Genomic DNA, 19,744 nt, shown 5'->3' with positions numbered 1-19,744 from the left:
TAAATACAGAAGAATTAATTAAATGAATATTATAATTGCAGAGTAAAGTATTTAAAAACAAAAAGACTATTAAAAAGTATTTTGTGCATCAGGTATAAAATACAATCAAGTCAGTGGGAGATGTATTTCAAACATCTGAAAAGGCTTCCCGTAACAACATTAAAAGCCAGATTCATACATTGTATTATATGCTGCAACTCTTCTACTGAACATATCTCAATGACTGAATTTAGAGGTGCTTAGTCAGCAGACAATGGAGTTCAATACACATAACCTATTTGCTTGATGCCAATGTCCTCATATAGCGTTCTACAATTTTATCATATGAGAATTTTGACTGGTCATAGCTAATAATTAAGACAATAGAGAGGGAGGAAGGCTTGCTATGAAATCTCCTGGATTTGTGTGCTAGGGAAAGGAACTGTCTTTATGCTCCTCCTGCCCCCTTAGTAATCTAACATTTGTCCAAGTGGTATATCGTTTATGCTTTTTTGACCTCAGTAACTTTATTCCTTGAATGTGTAGCAGCACAGAAATTTTAATTTTAAGGATATTTATATAGATATACTTTCTTGAAAAAAAACACAACACCCTTCAGGAACATAAACTCAAGTTATAGGAAAACTAACGGAGTAAACAGAGTAATTTTGGAGCTGCTGTTTTCTTTCTCTTCATACTCTAGTATTTGTCTTCAATGTTTGCATTACTACATTAAAAAATCTTACTGAAGCAATAAAATTTTCATGTTCCTTTAAGTGGCAGTAAATTTGTCAATGTGATATTTCATCATTTAAGAGGAACCATGTTAGATTTCCACTCTCCTTAATTAATGATCTTGAAAAGAGAAGATACTGAAAAAAATGATGTTTAGATGAAGTTCTGAAAACTAGTAAATTTTTGAAAGTAGTGTCCCAACATGACTGATTACCAGTGAACTTGTGTACCCACCTGTTTGTGACAATACTATTACTTCCACTCTCCCAGTCACCAGTAGCTGATGCTCTCAATAACTTGTTCTTACTTGTATCCAGTGGAACTAGCAGGTAGACCATGAGGTTAGCAAAATGAATTGCCTGGCTGAAAACTGTACTTTCCTCATTCTGGACTAGTTCCTGCTGAGTTTGTTTATTAAGAGTTGGCCATAATCGCAACTGTTCAGCAGCCAGGTCCATTGCTGTCTTATCGTGGTCCAGACCCACAGAATTTTTCTCCTAAAAGACATATAAATACAAATAAATTATAATTCTAAAAAACAACTGTTAGTAAAAAAAAAAAAAAGTTTATTAAAATGTTTATTAAAATGATTTGATTGTTTAAATTATTTATTTATTTAAAAATAAAAAGCAAATAGCTATGGTTAGTAGGGTTTAAGGAGAGTATGACTATAGCAACTCAGGGCTGAAGTAGTTTACTGAAATACACAAGTAGCATTGCCTACTGTAGACAGGTCTAATCTAACATAATTTCTTTCTAGATCTTTTTTTGTGCTGCATAATCTTTTATGTTACTTCCGAGTGGTTTACTGATTTTAATATAGCTGCTTTCCCTAGCTTATCTGCGTAGGTCACATAAGATCAAGCATAAATCAGATTGAGAAACAACATGCAGCTGATTGCTTGATGCAGATGATATCTTCCAAATTCCTAGGATGTCCAGGTGAGGCAAGCTTTTATATAAATAGTTTCCAGACCAGCTGAAAACATTCAAGTCTTTGCATGTTGCAGTCCAACTCTAGCATTTGCTTAGATCAAATTAGGTAGACGATAAGCAGCCAAATTATATTATAGCCTGAGGAAATTAGAATAAAGGAATCCGGAAGCTGGTATTACTGACCTAACAACTGATGTTAAACTATTAGAGGACTAAGTATCCTGTAAACATTTTTCTTCATACTACATAAAGCTCAGCTAATTTAGCATACAAACATAAGTGATGCTTTAAGTAGATGCTTTCTTCTAAGTTTTACTGTTCTTTGAATTTTTCCTTACACAGTGTCAAACTGAAAGGGGCTCCCAGTACACAACCACAGTCCTTTTCTCTTTACTCCTGATATGTCTGACATGCCTTTTCAATTCTTCATTCTAACTACATTTCTGGTAATCTCTCTCTTTATTTTACTGCTTCTCTTTACAGTGCTGTATGTCTTTGGGAAGCATACATTTTTCAGTCACCTATTTGATAGCTCTATTTTCATAAAAGAAGAGAGATTATAAATAGCTTTTTACTATGTGTATGTGCTCCTTAAAAATTCTAATTTTAGTGTGCTGCAAGACTTCCCATTATACTTTCATTTTTGCATTAGAGGCATACTTTCCTCTTATTGAGAAGGTTTGTGTTCTGGGAGATCTGTCCAATTTTAATAAAGTAAGCAATACCATTCAACAGAAACCAACCTAAGGCTTGATAACAGTCTATTACAGGGACACTGGAACTGCTGCTATCTTAAGCTGTTGATGTAACAGAACTCTTGCTAGTTGTCACATTGTTATATGATAAGTTACTATTATCAGGAAAAAATACACCTTAAATGGTGGAAAAATGACACAAAAAGTGGTGTTACATAAAAATCGTAAGGGCAACATCAAATTATAATGCTTTGCAGATAAGTCCAAATTTTTGTTATTTTTATTGTTAATGAATACTGCCAAAGATCAGTAACTGAGTATCAGTGTGATTATTTTTTTTCCACCACTATTAAGTGTGTTAGTGCCCTAAAAAAGCCTTAAGTGTGAAACTGTGAAAATGCTCTTTCTGTACTTCTCTAAGCTGACCTCCTAAAGAATATTTTTTTCAGAAAATTAAGTGCAAACAACATTTTTACATTAAAGATGATATTCAAAAGTACATTTTTTTTTTCAGAAGTGTATAGGTAAATGTTAAGACATTTTCTTCAATAGCAAAGTTCTTTCTGGCTGAGATTTTCAGGTATTTTTTCATAGGTTTAACTTGGACACTAACTAGTAGCACATCTTCATATGAACATAGATATATATCAGTATCTTTAACAGAGGAAAAATGAGAGAAAAACAGAAAAATTGAGAAACCATAACTTAGCTTTCTATAACTTAGAAGATAATTAAAATGTGAGTAAAAAAATACTATCCTAATATTTAATACATTCTCCTACCTTTTGTCTCAATTGTACTGCATGGTTGTCTTCTTTGGCTGTAAGGTAGAGGGAACGAACTTGATTTTGCACATTGCCATAGAAGGTTGTTTCCCAAAACTGCTGGTTAGTCCAGATAGGATGGTCTTGTACACAGGTATAAGCAAACTGACTAACTCCAGGTGCTAATTTCTGAAAGCAAAAGAAGTGCAAAATAGGCAAAATTCTCCTATTATTTCATTTTTGTTCAAAGGCTGTGACTTGAATATTGAAAATTTTATCAAAGGAGTTGTACACAATTAAATATGCAATATATGCCATCTTTTCTAATGTAATATAGGAAAGAGAAATTATCTCTGGTTTTGCGCCCTTTAAGAAATTAATGTTGTATACAAGTCTAATGCCAGTGCAAGGCATGGCTTTCTTGATTCACTGTAGAAAAATGAGACTCCAGAGGGAGAATTCTGTGATGACAGTATAGAACACTGCTCTAATACAAAATGTTTTCCTTGCCAACAAAATGTACTATTTTTAATATCCTACATCACAGAATTAAGTATTCAAACAGAAGAAGATTCTCATTTCATTTAGAAGTCAGAACTATAGTAATGAAATTTAAAATAACTGTACATGGCAACTGAGTCATTCCAATAGGCTGCATTTGTTGCAGCAGCACAAGATGAGATAAATTGTTCTCTTCCTTGCCATCTACTGCGTTGTATGACCCACATCCAGCTCCTGAAAGAGTACTCACTGAATGCATATGTTCCTGGAGTCACAAGGGTCTGGATCCCTATGCTAAGGTCTCAAACAGTATCGACACTCATTACCAGAGCACTGTTTTCTTCAAGTAGGTATATTTATTTAAGTAGCACTAGTCCTTCAGCAAGATGCTTAATATTCTTGATAATCACATACAATGAAAATAAATTTATTTCTGGAACTCCAAATATGAAGCATCAAATCTTCTACCATATGTTCTCACTTTCTGATGAAGTCCACAGAAACTATCGTGTTTTATACTACATATAGCAAAGAAGCACATAATCTAAATATCTACTTATTTCTACAGTAAAACCGAATACATTACCAGATGCCTCATTTAAAATTTTTCAGTCAGACTGCTACCTATACCTGAAATGTACACTATATCTAGAAGCAGAATTTTACCTTAATGATTATGTTCTAAAACATTTTACTCTATAAAAATACTACTTGATTGCATATTTACAATTCTACAATCACACACAACAGCCAGCACATATAACAATTCCTCAGTAAGAACTCAAGTGGAACACTAGAAAATTGTTACTGAAAATTTTAAAGTCTGGTTTACAGATTTCTGGTTTTGCAATTCTTTGAACTGTGTTTTCCACACTATGCTCGTCCAAGTACAACATGAACTGAAAGTCCTGATCATGTGCCACTTATTCATTCCCTATTGAAGACAAGTTCCTTTGAAATGGTATGATTGAGGAAATAATTTGTAACACACTACTAAAATTTAGCCAATTGAAATATCTTCTTGCAATTAATCATCAAAAAGTGATAAATATAAATTTTATTTAATAATGTACAAATTTCATCAAAATTTCTTAGTAACCTGTTAAATCCAAATATATGGAAGACGCAAATTATGTTAAAGGTGACTTTGTTTATTCATTATGTATTGAAACATAAGAAAAACTGGTTAGTTTAGGCTCCCAGTTTTCAGTTGTGATGAAGTTTATGGTAGCTCACATGAACTGATAACTGAGCATTTGATTACTGCACAGTAAGAGCTCCCATCTTTGATCTAGCTGTTAAATCACAGACCAGAACAGCTCATGTAATTTCTTCCTCATCACAGAATGGTTGAGGTGGGAAGGGACCTCTGGAGATCATGTGTCCAACCTCCCCTGCCTCAAGCTGGGCCACCCAGAGCAGGTTGCCCAGCTCCCTGTCCAGATGGCTTTTGAAGAAAAAAGAAAAGAAAGAAATAAAAGAAAGTTTAAACCCATAATCCTAGGCCCATAATAACAGTGTTCCAGAAATAAAAATGAAGCAAATGATTTTCACATGGGGATGAATGTGATAGAAAAGCTGAGGGGCTTTTAGATGCTCCTCCCATGCTCATAATTTACAATTATTAATAGCCATGTACAAATCACAATTTTTAGATAGATTCATGTTCAAATATATTGACATAAATCTGTACTGACCAGTTAACTCCTAGGCAACATAAAAATAGCCTGTTTACAAAAGGATGAAGGAAAATCCATCAAAATGCTAAACTATCATAAATATTATCCCTCCTATCACCACAGGTGCTAAAACAAATGGCAAAATCCGATAGTGGCTAGAGCACTGAAGCTAAGTCAGAACTTGCAGTTCCAAGCTCAGCTCTGCCTATTTTGGGGGGCAAAACCACTTAGGATTCTCACCTCGTTTCAGTTAATTTGTGAAAAATCAACATGAATAGAAACCTCAAGAAGCTCATGGTTGCTCCTATGCAGTCAAAATCCTTGAGTAGAAGTTCTCTCAGTACAAATATAAGCAGTCCATGAAGCTTCAAGTGTCTATATTCTCTGTCCCGAGAGTACTTAGCCTAGAATGGAAACTAATTTAATACATCGAATGGGCCCCAATGTTTACTGTTGCATGCAAAAGGATTTCTCTGATTTAAGTAAAACAGTAGTTCAGTGTTTTTCCTCAAGCAATACTACATATATAACATGAATATTCACCTATCTTTCCATAAGACAGCTAAAGTATACTGATATTTATGCTCTTTTTCTCTGTCCTGATAATTAATTTCTGCCAGACAGGATGAATGTAGGAGTCAGCAAAAGAATTTCCTACTTATAAGGGAGGATTTAGGGGCTGACAGCTTAAAATACACACCAGTAGAAAATCATAAAAATAGTTCTGAACAGATAAAGTCCTTCATCTAAAGCTGTCTGTATGATAGCCTAAATGACCACTGAGGTGTAAGCTGTAATAAGTTCCAGAAAATGAGTGATCTTCTGCAAAGTACACCGAGATCTTGCAATAGACTAAGAGCACTTAAAGAACAACAAAGAAATCCCCCCTAGCCCACATTACATATGAAAGAGACATCACCCCTATCAAGACAATGAATTACATTCTGCAGTCTGTGAAAACACAAGCTAGATTTGGGACTTGCTATGTGTGACTGTATGCAATTTCCCGAAATCAGGAAAGAAATTTGCATTCTTTCCACCTTACTGAGTGGCACAGGACAATACCTGCCTCAATTTTTTTTTTTATCTTTTTCCTGACAGTGGATACTTCTGGTTTTGAAAATGATACTTACAGCTCAGTGAAAAATGTGTACCAACTCCCAGGACTCCCAGGCACACCGTGAGGTGCCCCAGCAGCTTCTCTATTACATTATGTTATTTATATTGCTTGTTTCTGGTAAAGAAAAGCATGCTTGGCACTGATTGCTCATCAGTCATTATCTGCCACACAAGCTTAAAGAAGAAAGCAAGTTTGTTCTAGCAAAGCAAAGGATCGAGTTCTTGATTACAAAGTTGAAAAAGAGAGTGAAGAAAAAAAAAAAAAAAAAAGTAAAAAACAGAATATGAATGCACCTGCAACTACTCTTTTCTCACAGGTATTACCTCGGGTTTTACTGCATGCCTCTTAAAGGAGCAAGCTCAATAACACCGAATTGCCAGAAACACTGACCTTCAGAAGTAAACTTAATTTCTGTCTCCAACTTGTAATCTGGGTTAGGGGTTTGGATATTTTTGGTGACAAGATGAAGGAAGAGAGGGGAGAAGGAGGTTGCTGCCGAATAAAAGTGAATAAAACCAAATAAAAGCTTCGTCCTCAACTCCTCAAGGAATCACTGTGCTATGGTTTATCTGCTTGACTTCTGAGAGAAAGCTACCGCCAAGATTAGTGAAATTACCCCCCAAACTTCTCTGCATACCAAAGGGGATCAAAGCACTCCCTCTGTGCTGGGTAATGTTCTCCCTGGTAGTCTGCAAATGTAAGTTTATAGATCAGCCAGGACATAGCAGGACAGAGGGTACTCTAAAGGGTTACTCCCCGTCTTGGAGCAGTTTATGTAGACATTCGATTACCAACCATCACATACCAAGAATAGGTTCCACTTACTGCAGGCAACATGCTGCCACTCTTCAAGGTGACATAAACCAAGCTCTGCATGTGTTCCATGACCCAGTCCTGTATTCACGTGTCTGCTGTGCCCACACAGACACCCAATAAATTCAACGGACTTCCAAGAAGCCCAGAGGATCACACTACAGAAACTGCCCTGAAGAGGTGAGGTTTATCTATGTACTAACTTCATAAAACTTGCATCACATCATGCTTATACCAATATTCACCACAGCATACAAATACTGAAACATACATATGAATACGTACATGCATGTGAATATGTTTTCAAGCCTGACTGAATGCTGCATGGATAGTGTAAGTAAAAAAAAAAAAAAAAAATTAATCTATTCAATAAATGGCTTTCCCGCTTGGTCTAAAATACAAAATTATACCCATATGTATTGTACATACAAATGTGGGCAAAGGTCACACAAACATAAAGTAGTAATTATTATGCTTCCGTTATTATTTTTTTTTTAGTTTTGCTTTTTACTGCTTTGGAAAAAAAAGGACACACAATACTAGATCAAGCATTTCCTCTCACCCCAAACCCTTTCCAACATGAGAGAAAACCCTTTGCCACCTTCTCCCACCGACCTTCAGAAAGTCCCCTGACAGGACTGGTCACAAGATTAATTTAAATTCTAAAATACTTTAAATTGTAAGTACCAACTTACACTGCTAATCTACTGTTATTTCACCAAGAAAAATAAAAGAAAGGCCAACTGACTTTCAATTCAATGCTAACAAATCACAAATGGGTACGCAAAACCAGCAGAGGGCAATAGAATTCTAGAATTTTTGCAAATTTGGGATGTAACTCTGGATGGAGTTTTACTTATTGTATAGATTTTCTGGCAAAGGTGACTTAAACATCTAAATACACATTGTCTTTAATGCCAGATTCATGAAGATCATGTATGCATTACTTGAAGCTATACAGAGTATCTCAAAGATTTCTACACAGATATATGAAGACAGACATGTATGTTAACACAAAATTACATGTAACATTAAATAATACACAGTGAAATACTATTTCATTCTCTTGAAGAGATAAACAGATTTACCAAGTTCTATTATACACAGATCACACTAGGCAAATTAAAATCATCTAGAATGATGGACTTTTAGAAGGTGAAAAAAAAAAAAAAAAAAAAAGAAAAAGAGAGAGATGACATTTTCGTTATTCACTTCCAAAATTCCTTGCTAAGACAAAGATTAAAAAAATCCTGTAGTTAGTCCCTCCCACAAATGTGCTAAAGTCACAATATCCTCTTCTTTTCTGTGAAGAAATTCTTCTGGATTTTTTTCCACCTAAAAATAGCTTTGAAAGTAAGATCTGCTCTACCTGCAAAGGCATAAAATCTGTTCTGCAGACATGTATTATGTATCCTTTCAAAAAACAAAGTACACAAATTAGAATATTAAAGGTCAAAGATGATGTTTTGGCATTTGTGATACTGCAAAAACACCTGACCATAATTAAAAAGAATCCCCAGATTCCTATTTTAACTAAAAGAAGTACAATTACTTCTTATAAAAATAATGTACTGAACTATAATCTTTATTTGAAAGTAACTCCTAATGAATGGAATAAAAGCCCTTGATGGGAAAGTGTTTGGAAATACTGAGAGAACTTTGACCATCACCTTAATACTTTCTTCCATGACCACACTCAAATTCATGAGCACCTATCAAGTAACTACATGACCCTATCTCAAAATTCAGTGAAATAATGTTTCTGTGTCACCTCTGGAAAACCTTCAGCCACAGTTAACCTACTGCTGCATGGAAGCAACAACAATTATGACAACTAATACTGTTTTACAGCTTCCTTGCTGTGCCTCAAACAGCCTGGCTTCAAGCAGTACTTCAAGTACTTATTTCAAACGCATATTGTGAACACTTTAGGAGAGGGATCATCATCTTTGTGTTCTTTGGTACAAAAGCAAGACCAGCAGCTCTGGTCTGTGATTAGGACTCCTGGATTTTCCAGTAACACAAATACTACTAAGACAAAGATTTGATAACATTATAAATCATTCTTAATCTATTTTTTGCCTGTCAGCTTGTATACATGCGAAACGACTAATATCTCTGAATGAAGAACTGTTAAATATGATGATATATGGAAAAGCAACTGGTATATTAAGTTCATATTTTAAAATCTAGTTTATATCATAAAAATGCCACATGGTGGTTCTGTTACACTCCAGAAGTCTAGGAACTGACCTCAACCTGAAGGTTAAACACATACTTTTTCTTTACAAAATATGAATTGCCTGTAAGGATTAAAATCCAAAAATACACTTCCAGTCCTGCAAAACGATTATTGTATATCATGCCATTTTACATTTTCCCCTCACATTACTACTCTCCCACTTTACAAGCCAGACTGTTACATGGAGTTGAAACATACAATCTCTGCTGATATGAAGAAGCATTGTGGCTCTGATAGTAAACTAATAGCAAAATGCAACAATGAGAGCAAATACGTAATTCTTTTGATACTTGTAACTCTATCAGGAGTAACGCAGAAAAGAATTTCTTCACTGCTGTGTGATGTCCTTAGTTATGCTACTACTTATTCTAGAAGAGTTTATGTAAAAGTAGTCAGCACCTGAAGTCTGCCTACAAATAGTTTGTTCTTTGTAGTTCAGTTTATTCCTTAGCATCCAATACGGGTATGCTCTTGCAGTTTTTAAGCTTGTAACAATGGATTTTTTCTTTTAGGTAATTGACATGAGAAATTCTGAGAATGGATAAATAAGAGGAAGAACTACTACTAAAAAGAATGTTACTTAATACAGTTTCAGTCATGAAAACATTTACACAGACTAAGATAGCATCAGAACTGGCAAAATATAGAGATATAAGAAGAAAATTAATGGAAGCAGACCAAGCTTCTTGCCAGGATAATAAAGGAAGTCTTTCAGGATGGGAGTTTTCTAAATTAAAGCCAACAACTCAAGAGTGCAGAATGTTAAAGTGGTTTCATTGCAAGCACATCAGAGTAAGCCAGAAATGACTAGAAGTCATTTAGATCTAAAAATGAAAATCAATCAGTGTAGAAAGCTAACACATTACAAAAAGTCCTTTTAGCTTTATAGAAGGCTAACCAACAAGTACTGCTGTTTATGAGAATTGCCTGGGCCAATTACAGTTAAGTAGAGATGCAAATTAAGAATTAAAACTCACATCAAGTGTAAAATCAAAAACAAAATCAATCCATCAAACAAACAAACCCACAACACCACTAATTTGCTTTTCAAAATCAGCCATCATCAGCTACCTCTATACAATTTCATGGTATTTATACAAATTCCAAGATAAAGATTAATGCATTATTTGGTGAAAGGTAACAGAAGATAATATTAGTACCAAATTTTCCACTGCTTTTCACTGTACATTTGGGCCAATATTCCACTGATTTCATCCAATACTAACCGTAAGATTTGCCTGATAAAGACATAAAAATTGAGCTGATTCTTTAATCAGCTTTTCATCATGTCACTTTGTACCTGATGCTACACGAGAGAGAGCATTTCACATGATGATGCTTCTGTTACATGTAATCATCCTGGAATTGGGTGTCTCTTGGAAAAAAGTCTAAATATTCAAAATATGATAAACTACTCTGAATTTCTCTAGTACTCCCTCTTCAATCTTTAGAGAATGCCCTTATCCCTGTAACTGGCAACCTTCTGACACCTAAGAGGCTCTGGAGTGAAGAGGTTATTTATTTCAGCATTTCAAGGTGGGAAGATTTTCATCCATTATGTCTGTCATAGCTGTCACTGCAACTTTGTAGTTCATTTCAAGCAGGAAAGTATAAACTCAAATTAATTTCCTTTTGTTATTATGCTACGCTGAAGAGCGTATATTTGGTGCTATGGAAAAAAATTGGGCTATACATCATTTTTTTCCATCAAACATTCCAACTTCATATTTTCTCATTAATTTCAAACTTTTTTCTTAAATTGTGATTTTGTACTACCTTGAAGATTAAAACCAACCAACACTTCCAATAAGCACTAACTTCTCAAAAATGATGCTACCATAATTGCTAAGATGACCTGAATAAATACTTTGTAACATATTGAAAAGCTTTATATAAATGATTCACCAAATTCTGGTAGACTTTTTTGAAAGACTGAATAAAGCAGACCTCCTATTTTATGTAATTCTATTTCTTTTACAGTAGAGGAAGGCTTAGGTGTATGAAGTACAAACAATAAATGGGCAGACGTGCAAGAACATCCAATCGATACCTTAACCTGAGGATTTCACTAAGCCCTAGTGTGTGTATTTCTCCAGTGTTTCACTGCACATTCTAAAATAAAATTAGCATTAGTATCCAACTGAAATTTTATTCAAAATTTGTTCGTTTCCAAGCACAAAAAAAATGAATTCTAGTCCCTATTCTTTCCAAGAAGCATATCATTTAGTCACGTAAAAATTATGAACCAGTCTCCAATGCATCTCACTATGTTACAGTAAAGGACAAGTGACAACTTTTATGTAATTCACCCAATTCACTCAATGAGACGGCTTGCTGCATTAGATTTGTTGTTGTTGTTGTTTTTTGCTAAAACTAGATAAACACTATCCGAGTTATGCACATCAAAACATTAACTACTGACTCAGAAATCTAAATCCACCAGTTGTGATTATGAACTGCTCTGGCTACTGCAATTTGAAGACACCTATAAAATACTGTATGTCGTTCACTCAACATTTTTACTAACAAACTTCGGTTTCAGAGAAGTGTATTCTGATTACAGTATTTCCTATAATCAAACACAGGTGGTCAGAATTGTCACTTCTGAATGCTCAATAACAGTAATTCACAAGCGGGTTACTTGTATTTGAGCACACATGATTACAGACAGTCCAAGTAGGAAATTTTAATTATAAAATGTTGAAAAAAACTCAGAAGATTTTTATTGTGTTTTATTCTGCACATTCGGGTTCTGCAGTGGTTGAAGGATGCAACAAACAAATCTGTGATCAGACTGGAGAACATCACCCTAGCTGAAAAGGGAGGGAAGATGAAGAAGCAGGCTCAGCCTGTGGCTTGAAATAGCAGGGAGAAAAAGAGATTTTGCTTCCTCTGCCTGTTGGTCCAATGGACAGTGTGAAACTGGTGCCTACAAATGATCATCACTTTCGCTGCACACTAAACCTTCAATACAGTGTAGTCTACACTACAGCTTGCCACCTTACAAAGAGACATAATTTGAAACGGTATATCCAAATTTTGTGAATTTGACAAGGCCACTTATACAATTGTGAAGCTGTCTTCCTTCCCAAAGTAATAAAAGAAAAAACAAAATTCAGAAATATCTTTTTCACCTTGCCCTTTCTTCCCACTTGTAGATGAAGAACTCTTTACTGCAGCAATACAGAATAGTGCATTTCTACTTTATACACAGAAAGAAATGACTGCATACCAAATAAGCATGGGCCATCTGTACAAAAACAAAACAAAACAAAAACAAACAAACAAACAAAATCCATGGAAAAATTCTTTTATCTTCATGTATAAAGATATGTTATTTATATTGTTTCAATTTTAAACAAAATTCCAACAGCATTGCTAATGGTAAACTAAAACCTTTTCCTAACCCAGAAGCAAAGATGTGTTTGTTTTTGTGACATTAAAAGTACACATCAAGACGTTCACTGTCACTGGTGGGTCACATTTTGCTAACAGCTCAAATTAATTACTAAAATTTTAAAATAGCATTGTGACCATTTTTTCTAGAAAAATTCAAGTTATTTCTCCAGGCCACAAATATGTAGCCAGTACTGACTTCTTGTCTATGAATTTAATCCTGCCAGCTATGACTTAGAGTACTTCTGTGACTAAATCCTGCCCAATCAAGTTTCACAACAGGCCACTCACCAGACTTCAAGAGTTGGAATTCTTAAATTTCAACAGACAACCCAAGAGCTGATACCATGCTGTACATGCCATGATATTTCTTGTTCTTTTAATTAGATACATGTAGAGATACCCTAGAGTAATCATTATGTAAGCAAAGAAAATAGGAGATGCGCATGACCTGTCAGATGACACAAGCTTGTTTCTTAAAATTTATTTTATACTGTTTTCCCAAGAATATTTTAAAATACCTTAATGCTAGAGCTTTGGCTACTTTATGAGCCTGTTCCAGAACCTTAAAGACATTACCCCTAACAATATGTTTCCTTACTACTTAGTTTCTTGGTTTCATCTGTTGGACTCGCATGAAAATACATCTTTCTTTTTATTTATAGACCTCAAACACTTGTTGTCTTTGTGCACCCATGTACAGTAAAGCTATTTAGGATGAAAAGGTAATTGTTTCATTACTGCTCTCCTTTATGTTAGATAACTAAAATGAACGCACATCCTGAAATTTAGTATTTCATATGTACAATGGATCTCTAATAAAGGAATTGTGATGTTGTGTAACTTCTTTTCATTATTTAATTTAAGTAACATGAATTACATGTATTGTAATGAAATCCCTTAGTTTCCCATAAAAATACTACAGCAAATACAAATGGTAAAATATATATTTGACTGATACAATTCCACAATGTCCTTAGATTTATTACAATCTTTCTTACTGGTAACTTTATTTGGAAAATCAGTTCTGTAGTAACTGAACACAAAAATGAAAACTTGTATTCTCACTTCCAGTCTTTTCCTGGCTTCCAAGAACACTGTGTAGTTTCAGTGTAGCCAGGTGAAATAATATTTAATACACTTCTGGCATTAAACATGGTGTTTTGACAACAAAAACATCACTGAAAACAAGTACATACTTCTAAGCACTACTTCAACATTTTTGTAAAGCATATTGACAATCACACTGCAGAGGTAAGATAGTTCTACATACTGAAGCGACAGTATTGAAATATCTGTATGCTGACTACAGAAAAGAAAACATAGCTTGATGTGTGTATAAATAACACTGTATATGGGAATTCAGTAAAATTGACGAGCAATTCAGCTGAAAATGCCATAACATGGTTTGATAGTACAAACGTACCAGTTTTGCCACTATTAATTTTAATAAAAACAATTAATTCCCCAAATGATTTTAATTTCAGCTTGTACATTCCTCTGGACTTACCAGAGACAGAATAGCAATATGACTTTTTAAGCAGCAAAACATATACTATTCTAAGATTTCTGTAAAGAAAAACCAAGTGAATAGAAAATTTATAAACTGTTAATCAATATGTTAGAAAGCAGGAAGCTCAAGGGAAAAAAGAAATGCAGCAGGATTGGCCACAACTTCTACCCAGAACAGGGAAAGAGGAACATCCATTTAGAATAACTGTACAGCAGGAATCCCTCCAAGATATTATAAAGGGAGATTTGAAGGGGGTGGAAAAATGTCACCCATTATTCTTACTTTAAGAATATTGATACAGATTGTTGTTCATACACAGGTTCATGTTAGGCACTTAGCATACTCATTCCAGTCTAAAATAAAATACTGAAAACCTCTAGAGAAGCTGAAAAAAGCTTCAAAAAGTTTCACTTAGACTCAAATTCCAAACAGAACCTATAAACTGTTAATTGTAACTAATCACTACAGAGTTTGTCTACTGATCTTATGTGCTGGAAAACACATCAGTATGTGTTTAGTATGAATAACTAAGTTTTATACCAAAATAAGTACATTTGCCAAACAATTGTATCTAATGGGACATACCAAAGGGGACCATCACTGAACCTGAGGATTAGATCTGGGAAAAACAAAATTCTTTTTCTATTATGCATTAACAGCTGGCTTTTGCAAGCAACAGTCAGGTTACTTTATTTTTAATTCAGGTCTGGAACATTAAAAAGTCATCATGCTTCTTATATCCGGGGACTCACTACTTACTAAGTAAAAAATTTCGGAGTTAAATATAAGTAGGGGACTATTTTAATACACAAAAGATGTCAGTGAACTTTTTGTGAGAGAGATGGTATGAGATCTCAGTACTCCTATTGAAACCAGAAGTCTATACAAGAAATTAATGATTCTATGTTCAAAGCTGCCTGTTCTCCCTGATGGTGAAATCAAAACTTATTTAGGCTTATTTCAACACACATGATACTCCATGCAAAAGATATATTTTTTTAATTTACCGCTTTTTGGCAATTATTAGAGGAACTAAAATCAGAAAATAAAGTCAACCTTTCCTCGTAAAAGAGTTTCAGTGTCATCAGTCAACTTTAGAACAAGGGTTCGTACCCATCATGCACCTTCTGTCATCACTTTCTTCCTTTTAACTATATGTAAACTAAAATTACACAAAATAGGAGTGGTTTTAAATGAAGAATAAGAAAAACTTACCCTATAGAAAGCAGTTGTCAGGGGTAGTAATGCTGCAGCAATGCTATATTCTTCTGAAGACGAACAATCCTTCAAGAGAAACATAGGAAGGAAATTAGCAATCATTTTCAATTTTTTGCATTATATAATTTCATTTCTGCCTCACGCAGTCCCTATAACTATCCTTCCTAGATATCTTTTAATCATTTGAAATAATGTAAGACTAATATATATATGCATGTGTATACATGTGCACATTTTCCCTTGATTTTGGCTAGATAGGTTTTGCTATGATTGTTCAAATTTAAAGAATTTATTAACCTTTATTAGCCTTTTTAAAATTCCTATATCTGAATCACAAGTTCACCAACACAGTTTACATATAAAAGGAAACAAAAAAAAAGGTAGCTTGCTTCCATTTAGGTCCACAGCATATTTGACTAGAAAATGGAAGTGATGTGCTGACCAAAAAATTTACTTTCAAATAATTTATACAAAGAAATTGACTTTTATTTAATATGAAATCATCACCTCTACTACAGCTTGACACAAGATTTACTTTAAAAGAGGACAAAAACCATCTCTTGTCAGCCTTGGAATGCCTCATTCAACTGTCAAGTGTGTCATACATGTCTCTCTAGGCTGAAAAGGGTATGCCAAAGTAAATCAACCAGTAATTGTGCTGATGAAAACAGTAATTTTATCATGGAAGTCTTTTAATTGGAAATAATTGGACTGTAACTTAATATTTAAAAACAAAGCTCCTTGAATTTTGAAGACTTTCAAAAAACAGAACAAAAAATATTCATCAAGAGTTTGAAAAATATATATTTTTTATTTCTTCATTATTTTTTTCATTTGCTCTTTTTTCTTATTTTGGAAAATACAACAGCGCACATAGCTCTAACATGACAACTCTATCAGCATTGTGCCCCTGCATGACGAATGGCTAACCATTTCCATTTGAATAACTCAATTCAATATTATTAATGTTCATGCCTGCAATGGGTACCCCATTTATTATGTATTAACAATACATAACATTCAACCAAATTCCAAAATTGAAACATCTCAAGTGTTCCTCTGGCAGACTTTTCATTTATGCCTTCTTCTCATTGTATTTCCCCCTCGGAGTTCTCTAGAACACAACTAAGAAAAATTTGGCACCAGCCAACTGTGATAGCAAAAATGTAAAATCCATATTATTGGCACAATTATGTTAACAATGATCATAGAGGTGGTAGTTGTAGTACCTGCAGTACTCCTTCTCAAATGGCTGCTGACTGATTATGCAATGCAGGTTTAAAAACATAGACTAAAAAGCTTGTTACAAGACTATTTTTCTTCCCATATTTTAAAAGTCCATTTCATCACTTCCAATAATAAATACTTCAGCTTCTATTAATAGAGCCCAGCTAAACAAAATATCACTGGATATACACAGTCAAACATTGTGGCAGTTAGAAAATTACTTACATGTGTATTTTGTATGTGTATGTTGTAGGTAGACAACAGGTTTATAGATAAGAAGCTTTATCTTTGCATAGAGCTATTGAAGGCTCTAACTTGTCTAACTCTGTATGAATGTATGTATAATAACTGTCCACGGAAAACAAAAGATGTTCAGCTGCTCAGATTTTCTAACACATTCCAATCTGGTAGAGAAAAGCAGTATGAAAAGTAGACACCGAAAAACTTGATGTATGTTAATGCCTTTCAGGATTCTGACATGTGAATACACAAAATTTGTATGCAGAATCATTTTATGTCGAAGTCAAAACAGTAACACTAAAGGACATAGCCTCAACTGCTTTTCATTCTCAATATCAGCATTATTTTCTATTGTTATTTTCTATTGTTATCCATACTTCCAATCCCCATTTGGAACTTTGGATGTGTATTTGCATTTTTATATAAAGATACGAAAAATACTGCTAGTGTTTTTCAAATTGTAAGAAAACTTCTCATTTAAAATCAGACTTTACAACCCTTAGGAGTACTCCACAGTTTTCAAGGAAATGCATATCTTATTTCTGTATGTGCTTATTTATAACCAGGTACCAAATGATCCATCCTGATTATTTCAAGATATCTACTTAATCCTTTAGCTCAAATTATTTATAAGAGCTTTTGGCTTTTACCCCAAATATACATAAAAATATCTTTATTAAAACTGAGCAATGTATCTTCACCGAGAGAGCATCCAATATACCAAGAGCTAACATATGTCTCAAAGATATATATCACAGCCACATAAACAACATAGTGTATTATTTTTCCATTTCTTCTTGCAAGTATGAAATTCTCCACATATTCTATGTCAGCAGTACCCCCTGGACTTGTAGTATGAATGTATTATCTACATATATTTTCTTCTCCAGCGCGTGTAAAATGATCTGTTTGGAATTAAATATAATACCACTGTTTTGAGAAGAGTAAAATTAACCAAGTATTCATCTTCCTTGTAGTAGCATGACAGAACGCCACAGTTAACAGAGCCGTTACACTGAAATCACAGCCTCTCAATTACAGGCAAACCAAAGCACTGGAAATGTCGTATTGTATTTAATGAATTTAGACTCTTGAAACAAAGAAATCCAGCTGCTTTATACACAATAATACCTTTACCAATCATGAAAAATATCTCTTTCTACTGCTACAGAGGTATACAAATCAAATACTGTAAAATAATTATAGCTGTTTTATAATTAGGGCTGTTTCCTTATGTTGCACAAAATGAATCTGAAACACATGGGTGGGGAGGGATCAAATACTCTCAGCAAATTAATTTCTTTGAAACAATGTCTAACGACAGTGAAATTTGGACTTCTGTCATAACATGTGCAGAGTGCTTTGAATCCACACCTAAGTTAGGTGAGAACCTTACGTATATTCTGGCAAACTGATCACATATTTCTTTGATAGGTAGTTGCTGAAGTCTATAGCAAACTGGAAGCGTTACAGTAATTTGTATACCTTTTTTATACTTACTGTTTACTAAACTGAATTAAAAAAAAAAAGTAATAAAATCAAAATGATTTTCCTTACATTACTTACTTTGATAATAGCTGTGATTTAATGTTATGTTCTACTCAGACTAAGTATGCAGCAAAGCTTTCGCGGTTAGATACTATCATCACATTGCAGAAATGACAGCTAGAAGTTGCAGTTGGGTTGCTTGGGTTGGATGCCTGCGTCTGGTGGCACACAGGAAGGCACCAATGGCTTCTGGAGTCTCGTAGGTGCCTCAGGCTTCCAATACTGCAAAGGAGAGGTAACTCTTCTCCTTCTTGATTCTGCAATCAAGTACTTGTTCTTGATTTCAGAACAAGTACTGACCTGAACTTTTGTTTGGAAAACACAGTACATAATCATCAAATTGAAATGCCCTCCACAATTTGATCCTAGCAATGAACAGCCACGAAAAGACACATGAGGAGAAGATTTCTTGAGCTGCTATTCAAGGTGCAAGCTTAGATTCAACTACTGTTGATGTTCCACTGGCTACAAGAGCAAGCTGAAGTGAGTGAAACAGTAACAGTTAAGCACAAACCTACATAAATTCTTGAACGGGCCACAGTAAATAACAACTGAGATGTAGGGATTTCTGCTTTCTCTTTATCACATGATAAAAGTCTGGTAGAGACATATTAAGTATTTGGTAACATTTGGAGTTTCCTACTGAACTGCAATTGTCCTCTTAAATCCATCTTGATAGTCTTTCTCATTAAGTGCTAGCTAATACAGGTTGAGGCTGTACTACGCCACACTCTGCTGTGAACAGTAAGCTTTTCAGACATCATGTTTTTAATAATCTATAGAAATATGAGTATGCTGAAAATTTAGGACCCAACTTCACTTTACAAGCAGCAGCACTATAAATAAATGGAATTACCTACAAATCAACATGCATTTCAAACTGCATGAAATCAACATGCAATTAATGCTTTCAAACTAACAAGCTAAACATGGCAGCTTTTGGTCTTTTTTTTTTTTTTTTTTTTTTTTTTTTCCAGTACAGTATGATGTACACACACTCTATTAAAAATACTGCTGAAGTAACCCTCAATACTGCCTTGCACCTCCTGAGAACTATTGGATGCTGTCAATTTTCATGAAGACTGAGACCATTTGTCACTCCGTGTGACTAAGGCTGTAATGAATCATGAAAAAATGC

At 34.2% G+C, this 19,744-nt stretch overlaps 1 protein-coding gene across 7 annotated transcripts in view; it reads right to left on the bottom strand.

The window, feature by feature from the left end:
- SBF2 (SET binding factor 2) overlaps positions 1-19,744 on the bottom strand; it is a 251,703-nt gene that overhangs the window by 55,499 nt on the left and 176,460 nt on the right. For all 7 annotated transcript variants that reach the window (XM_084521588.1, XM_084521591.1, XM_084521593.1 and 4 more), the window contains 3 exons: positions 15,589-15,657; positions 3,128-3,298; positions 949-1,211 (listed from right to left, as the gene is read on the bottom strand). In XM_084521588.1, the coding sequence (XP_084377714.1) occupies positions 949-1,211; positions 3,128-3,298; positions 15,589-15,657 (503 nt within the window). The remainder of the gene's footprint in view (positions 1-948; positions 1,212-3,127; positions 3,299-15,588; positions 15,658-19,744) is intronic.

The sequence above is a fragment of the Aythya ferina genome (assembly GCF_964211825.1).
Source record: "Aythya ferina genome assembly, chromosome: 5".
NCBI lineage: Eukaryota > Metazoa > Chordata > Aves > Anseriformes > Anatidae > Aythya > Aythya ferina.
The sequence above is the reverse complement of the archived record's forward strand: the minus strand, read 5'-3'. Positions and strand labels throughout refer to the sequence as shown.